General features: G+C 38.8%; 2 protein-coding genes across 3 annotated transcripts in view; one reads left to right on the forward strand and one right to left on the reverse strand.

Moving 5' to 3' along the window:
- The window catches only part of cib3 (calcium and integrin binding family member 3), a 3,484-nt gene extending 2,246 nt beyond the window's left edge, over positions 1–1,238 (forward strand). For both annotated transcript variants that reach the window (XM_035671280.1, XM_035671281.1), the window contains 2 exons: positions 882–1,077; positions 1,217–1,238. In XM_035671280.1, coding sequence (XP_035527173.1) covers positions 882–1,077; positions 1,217–1,238 — 218 coding nt within the window. The remainder of the gene's footprint in view (positions 1–881; positions 1,078–1,216) is intronic.
- A 615-nt stretch (positions 1,239–1,853) lies between these two features.
- On the reverse strand, positions 1,854–7,159 carry LOC118334537 (ras-related protein Rab-8A). The gene is made up of 8 exons (XM_035670464.1): positions 6,991–7,159; positions 6,362–6,422; positions 5,785–5,845; positions 5,619–5,696; positions 5,432–5,521; positions 5,247–5,312; positions 5,103–5,153; positions 1,854–4,836 (listed from the first exon to the last, which is right to left on the reverse strand). Exons 1-8 carry the CDS (start codon positions 7,112–7,114, stop codon positions 4,747–4,749), a joined length of 621 nt encoding a protein of 206 aa, XP_035526357.1. The 5' UTR covers positions 7,115–7,159; the 3' UTR covers positions 1,854–4,746.
- Between the last annotated feature and the right edge of the window lie 566 nt (positions 7,160–7,725).

The raw sequence follows: 7,725 nt of genomic DNA on the forward strand, positions 1-7,725 counted from the left end.
ACAGTAAATTAGGGTTAACATGTAACTACAGAGTGTAAACATGCACTTCTATTCAGCAAAATCATTAAAATCCTAAAAATGAGTTAATATCTTCCCAAGTTTTAATACCAGTAGTATATGAAAAGGGAGCATTGTGACAGGCTTTGGAGCTGTAAGCATGACGGATGGTGCATGGGATGTTATAAATGATTAACCAGCCCATTATAGAGGCAAAGAGCTTGTCAAAGCCCAGTGTGTGCTCAGCAACAGGGTCCCCCCTAATTAACAAACGCTGACAGATGAAGAAGTTACATACACATTGCCATGGTCATGGGTCAAGGAAACTTCTCATTAATTATTCAGACCAATAGAGGAGAAAAAAAACAAGGAAGGTGGCATACTGTAGAAGCATGGTTGTGTTATGATGAGCAAGACTGATGAGGCTCAGACAGCTGTAGTGAACTCTTTAATGAAGGACTGGGTGTGTTGGGTGGATATTTAAGCCTTAAAAAATGTAGTCAATGCTTTAATCATACATCAATATAGTAGTTTAATGTGCTAATAACATTGCAGTTTCCACCTTGACAATACAATTACAGGTAAAACAAATGATTTATGCAATTTTATTTATCTTTATTATCTATTAATCTGTTTATTAAATTGTTTGGTCCATTAAATGACAGAAAAAGGTCCTTCACAATTTCCTGAAAGCCCAAGTTTTATATCATAGAATTCAAAGAAAACCAGCAAACACTCAAACATTTGAGACGCAGAAAACAATGAATTTGTGTATTTTTTGTTTGAAAATAAAAGATTGATAATCCAAACAGCTGCATGACTAATCAAACAACCAACCAATCATTTCACCTCTAGATATCTCCTTCTCTTCCATTTTCTGCAAGACTTCAACAACGATGATTTCATCTGCAAGTCGGACCTGGAGAAGACGCTGAACAAACTGACCCGTAATGAGCTGACAGAAGACGAGGTGAGGATGGTGTGTGAGAAGGTGATTGATGAGACTGACCTGGACAACGACGGACGTCTGTCACTGGAGGACTTCCAGCACATGATTGTTCGAGCTCCAGACTTCCTCAGGTAGGCCAATTAGAACCATTTACGTAAGATATAATGAAGAGTAAACCCACCTACCTCATTTATCAATGATTGTAATTTTATGTCCACTTATCTCCTATCTTTACTTACAAAGCAGAACTAATTTAATTTCTGTTCACAGCACCTTCCACATAAGGATATAAAGAAATGAAGCAATCGTGCATTTCTTAATTGGAAACAGCACATAAGGATGGACTTGTGATACTGCAGGGTATCTGGAAAGTGGAGGAATCCTGACATCTCAACCAAAAACCACAACTCATATTGTCAATGTCTAGTTTTTTGCTTTTTGTGTTATATTTTGTAAAAAGAAAATCTGTAACCAAAAACATTCTGATCATCATCAGAGATCAAACATTTAGCATCCAGAGTAAATACGGTAAGTAAATCTGAATTCTCATCTTTCATTGTAACATTATTAACAGGTTGGATTTGTGTGACTTGTACCAACATACTCTGTTTTTCTTATATTACTGCAAATGTAGAAATAGCAGCAGTCCTGGTGTGACTGTAGGTCTATCAGCAGGTGGTGGCATCAACCAATCCATCAAGCCAAGGCTCATTAGTTATGACCATCAACAGTAGATTTGTGTTTTGTATCTAAAGGGGTTCAGTTACACCAGACTATAAAAGAAACACATGCCAGAATATTCCAGTGGGTCATAGTGGGCCAATAAAAGGAGAGCCATTTGTCATGAAAGCTCATTGTGGGAGCACAGGGGTCATCTGACAGTCAGCCAATAAAAAGACAGTGAATGTGAAGTTTTATAATCTCATTTTATTAAATCAAAAGTACACATATCTACAAATTGTAGATACATTTTCATATGGGTTTAGAAAGTACAGTACAATTTAAGTAGATCTCTTTTTTTTTTCAATGTGATATTTACAATGGTATTTTTTTTCCCACTTTTTTTTTCTTTCAAAATGTATTATTCTCCCTGTATACTTCACAAATCGATGGAATGAAAATATGGCTGTAAAAAGGGATGTACAGTATATTATAACATGATAGGAATCTTAAGAAAAGGATATGATTTAAAAACAAAATCAAAAAAGAGGGAGTATCATTTGAGCTGGAAATGATACAGCTTGATTCCCACAAACGTCTGCTTCCTATGTTTCTGTTTGACTTAAAGCTACAGCATGACTCGAATGAGACAAAACAGCACTACCTCCAACAACCTTCAACATCCAGACTCTTCCTACTTTATCTCGCCATCATTACAAGTTTCACTCGCGCTGATGTAGCAATGCCATTTCTACAAACAAGAGCATGTGTGTGAGCATGAGTTTTTGGCTCAGTGAATAACACAAAACAAAAAGAACAAAAAACAAAGCCCATACATTCAACTGTACAGGTCTACAAGTATGTCTGAAAATTACATTACAGAAATATGCACAGGTCCAAGATTCACAATGCATAGCTCACCTATGACAGAACTGAGTATCAGCGGTTAAGACAAATGGCTATGGTAGTTATGAGGTCCCAAATTATTTGATATTAAAAAATAAACATAAAAAAACAAAGCAAAAAACAAGGTGCAGGCAAGCAAAAGCAGATCCTCCCTTTGATATTGTGCATATAGGAGTCTGATTTTCAGACTAGTAACAAATGCAGTAGGGAAACACGAGGAACAATGGAAATAGATTGAGACTCAACATCAATGTTAAACAGTGGGTACATGTTCAGACTGCACACGTCTAGTTCACTGTGGCTTGCATTCTTAATTAAATACTGATTAAAATTTGAGTTCAGGTGGTCACATATAATGCATACTGTGCCTCTGGCGCCACCTAGCTGTCAAACTAAAGGGCCACAATCAAACACAAACATGATACAATATACAATAATACTAACAGGACCACCTTTCAGTTTACGTCAAGCCAGTGTTCATGTGATAAGCCAAGAAAGAAAAATCACTTTTAAACTACAATTTGGCAGGGCGGTAGCATAGAAACAGAGGCTTGCAAATTCTTTTTCCTTTTTGTAAATATATATGTATATATAGCCATTAAAGTACATTAGGGCAATGTTTTTCAGTGAACTGATACCAGGACAGTGGATCACTAGCAGTGACATAGCAAAGGAGATCAAGTCATTTATAAGTAGGTGTAGTAAAATTATGCCCATTATACTACCAAGACTCAATAGATCAAAACAATTATAAGTAAGTAATCGTATTGCAAAACTATCACTTGGCACAGACTACACACAAAACACGACTTACTGGTAAAGTGCAAGGAGAGCTGCATGGATAGCAGGAGAGGGGGCTTACAGTGCGAAACTTCATTTTGACTTTTTAATTGCTGATCGAATAACCGGAGACGTCATTTAGCTTAACTGTGAATCAGAGCTGCTACAACACCTTCACATCAAAATAAAAAGGCAACACTTTAAATTCATCGAAGTAGGAATCATTTTAAGTCAATTTTAAAGCAGAAATACTAGTTAACCAGCTCCTCAAGTGTGAGGATTTGCTGGTTTTCTTTTTCTTATTCGATCGTTAATTGATGTTTACAGGTTTTGGACGAAACAAGATATTTGAAGAGGCCACTTTAGACTTTAGGAAACAGGCATTTTCCCCTATTTTCAGATGTTTAATAGACCAAACAATGAATCAAGAAAAAAGTGGCATAATAATTCATTATAACAGTTAATTGCAGCCCCATTTTATTGGACTGTACTTTTTGTGGAGGATTATTTAACACCTACAAATGGGTAATAGTGCAGCGTTTGCAAATTTTCACTTTCGCACCACAATGTCCTCTCTTGCAGGTTACGACAGGAAACACCACACCAGTGTCTTGCTGATAATTTGATGACAGAACTAAACCTCAGAGGAACAAATTCTGTTTGTTGTATGCATTTTTAAGTTTTGTGTTGCCATGCCTTCAAGCACCTGAAAGCTATTGCAGAAAATGTTAAAAGAAAAAGAAAAAAGCGTTGGAGGCAGTGAGTACTGATCGGTGCAAGATGAAACACGCATTTCTAGTCACATCAAATGATTGTCAAGGACTGCATGCTAAGAGCAGAACTCACATCCAGTTCCTCTCTGATCCTTGACTGCCTTATCTGTGATATGACTCACTCAACTGCTGAAATGAAAATGAAAGCATGTGCAACTCTGTTTCACCCAAGTTCAAGCCTTTCAGTCTCTAGTTGACATTTATAACTTCAAGGGGGAAAGAGCACTAATAAAAATAGATCTAGATATCATGTCTGTATTTGCAATCCCAAAACGTTGACATTAACGTAATGATTTCTCATCCTCGGTTGTGCTACCGGCTGTGTGAAATTTAAGTGCGCAGTACAAAGAGACTAAACATCAGAAGTAAGAGCCTGTCTTTTGTGTGATAAGGAACATCTGGAAAATGCTCCTGGTTGAGTCCTCGACCAGCCAAGCACTCTGACCCATGAAAACAACAGATCTCTTTAAAATGGAAGAGATGCACCATTGGAAGCTTTCCGAAGAGGAAGAGAAGAAGGGAAGTCTTCGGCTTACTGGGAATATAATGGTTTGTGTGGACTGGAGGGGGGGAGGGCAGGCCATGGATGGGTAGAAAGAAGGAAGAGGAAGGAAGTGCTAAGAGCAAGCACAGTCCATTTTTGTCCAGCCAGCTGGCAGCCAGTGTCGAAGGCCTCGGTCCTCAGAGTAGGCTACAGCGGAAGAAGCTGGTCTTTTTCTGAGGCTCTGAGATCTTGACTCCATGACTGCTTCCCTGTGGTGTGTTGCCCTCCTGCAAACATGTCAAATAATGTCATGTAGAACTGTTCAGACCTGTTGCCTCAGTGGCTGCTTTTATGTGATTCACTAACTTTCTATGCACTCAACTCCTCATCTACTTTTCCACAATCAGAGTCACACTGCTATTGATTGTGAGAAGTTTGAAACCTGAATAACATGTTTTAAATTATGAAATATTTAAGAGCTGCTGAAAAGTCATTATTAGATAATTTTCTCACAATGTGAAATACTAGGTTGTATTATAAAAAGAGTTCTTACCAATTTTGTGTCCATTTTTGATTTGATGTCTCTGGCGAGTGTCAAAAATGCCTGTGAACCAGAACAAATGTACACGTTTGTATCACAGTGACGACATATTATCTGTTAAACATGTTATAATGAGGAGGGTAAGTGGCTGCTTACATTTTCCACATTGATGTTGGCCTTTGCACTCGTCTCCATGAACTTTATCCCATACTCTAACGCAAGCTGAAAGAAAACGTGAGAAAATTACATTTAAATTACATTTTAGCAAGTCTGTTAACACATTTTACTTTAAATACCAGTGTAAATGATTATAAAATATAACCCAATGCCAACATTCTCACCTTCTCCCCCCTGTCTTTGGACACCTGCCGCTTGTCATTGATGTCACACTTGTTGCCAAGGACCATCTTCTCAACATCAGCTGATGCATGCTGGATCAAGAGAAGACAAATTTAATAACAACAATGCACCACAAACTTGAAGAGACAGCAAGTGTGTAAAGGAGAGTCTATTTGGGCCAGTAACTACCTCCTCTATGTTCCTTATCCAGTTCTTGATATTTTCAAAAGACTTCTCGTTGGTGATGTCGTAGACAAGCATGATGCCCTGTAAAGAAGAGTAAATGTTAACAGCGTCAACAGAGCTTGAGCCAGAAACGTGGGTTTATGTTACATTCGTCTGAAAAGGCACCCACCATTGCTCCTCTGTAGTAGGCTGTTGTGATTGTTCGGAAGCGCTCCTGGCCGGCCGTATCCCTGCAAATAAAATAAAAAACACCAGAATTGTTACCATGTCAAAATGTCATATATTAGAAAGTTTAAAAATACATATGAAATGCCTTTAAGATGAATGCTTCAATAGCTCATGAAAGAAAGCCTCCATAAAGTAGGACAGGTCTGTAGGTAAGGAGGTTTGGGAGGTTTGGATATTGGTTTTGGACATTTTCTGACATGTTAGTACAGCCGGGAGGAATAAAGCTTTGGCCAATAGAGAGGAAGGCATTACATTCATTGTACTGTATAAGCTACACAACCTATAAATATGATACTTAAAGTTAAATAAACTAAATTACAATCATTTTTTGCATCACATTTAAAAAATATAACTACTTAATAATAATAATAATAATAATTCACAGTACGACCTGTGTGCACCTTGCCTTAAATAAAGTGTGTCCCATTTATACTTCATCAGCCAAATATTGATAAAACACGGCCACAATGTCACACATGTCCTGCATTAAAAAAAAAAAAGAATTAAGATAAACTTACCATATCTGTAACTTTATCTTCTTGCCGTCAAGCTCTATTGTCCTAATCTTGAAATCAATGCCTGCAGGGATAAAGAAGGATCATGAAATGTCAATCATAACGTTAAGTTAGCTTCCTAGCTTGGTATACCTGTCAGTGTCAGCCAACAATAAAAATAAAAAAAAGGAACTTTTAGACTGAGAATAAAAGGCGACTCGACTTCTTGTCAAGAAATGCGATAGTAACATGTGCGTGAAAGAAAAACGGCGCTTTTATAAGGCTTAAATTAATACGATATAGCGCGCTACATATGAGGCTTTCCGGTGTCTTACCAGGATGTACACGGGGCCTAGTGGCTAACCTTAGAGCTAATCGGCCAACAGCTAACCGGCATGACACAAACATTTCTAATCATACATTAGCCTCATGCAAAACACACAGGTAACGGCGTTTCCCCCTTGTCATCTCTTCTGAACAAGTTAAACACATCCACGATACGCGAAATAACAACATAATCTATATTGACGACAAAGAGAAACTACTTCCAGACGCGAGCATTCCAGCGAGTAGACGGAGTCTCGCACACAGCCCATTGGCGTATTGTAAACAGAGAGAAAGACATATTTTAACATTTAATAAAAACAGCGTACCTATAGTTGAGATAAACGTGGAGTTGAAGGCGTCTTCTGAAAACCTGAACAGGACACAGGTCTTCCCGACACCGGAGTCGCCGATTAACAGTAATTTAAACAAATAGTCGTATGTCTTCGCCATACTTGATATTATTGCGGAAATCCCGCCCGGCGAAGCAGTGATGAGTGTGTGCAGGAACGACGCCCCCTGGTGGCTCGGAATCCAACAGCTGGTTATAAGTGACTGAGACCGGTGGGCGTGTACTACCTTCACTAAGACCACGTTCAGACTGCAGGCAAAAGTGGCCCAAATCTGATTTTTTTTGGGGGGTGGGGTCAAGTGACCAGGTCAGACGTGCCAGGACTTCTCCAGAGCTTATGTTTTAGTAATGCTGAAACACTCAAACCCAGCCCAGATCTTATTTTTTATCAAGAGTCATTGATTTTATGGTGGTGGCACCTAATCCAATATGTGAGGTCCTGAAATTCCAGACCCCAGGTTCTCGGTATTTTCCTTCAATGTGAGCGCCCCCGCAAGTGTGAACAAAGCGCCAAGGGCCGGATTTTGAGTTGTGCAAAAGGTTTCCCCGTTTTGTTACGTCAATCCTGTCATGGTCGGGAGAGTTGATGTGCAGACCTAATTTTTAATGCTCGCGTCCATATGTCTGCAACCAACTCCTGAGCCTTCGGCTTCTCCGCATTCACACAGACCATCCGTACCGTGAAATCTGCAGCCATAACCAGCTCCCTTGT

This window comes from Morone saxatilis, unplaced genomic scaffold (assembly GCF_004916995.1).
Source record: "Morone saxatilis isolate NCDOM2014 unplaced genomic scaffold, NCSU_SB_2.0 Contig23, whole genome shotgun sequence".
In the NCBI taxonomy this organism is placed as follows: domain Eukaryota; kingdom Metazoa; phylum Chordata; class Actinopteri; family Moronidae; genus Morone; species Morone saxatilis.

Coding starts and splice junctions, on each gene's coding strand:
- LOC118334537 (XM_035670464.1), bottom strand. CDS start 7,114: ATGGCGAAGACATACGACTATTTGTTTAAATTACTGTTAATCGGCGAC. Junction 5,846..6,361: donor AAGATAAAGTTACAGATATG/GTAAGTTTATCT, acceptor TTTTATTTGCAG/GGATACGGCCGGCCAGGAGC. Junction 4,837..5,102: donor CAAAAATGGACACAAAATTG/GTAAGAACTCTT, acceptor ACATGTTTGCAG/GAGGGCAACACACCACAGGG.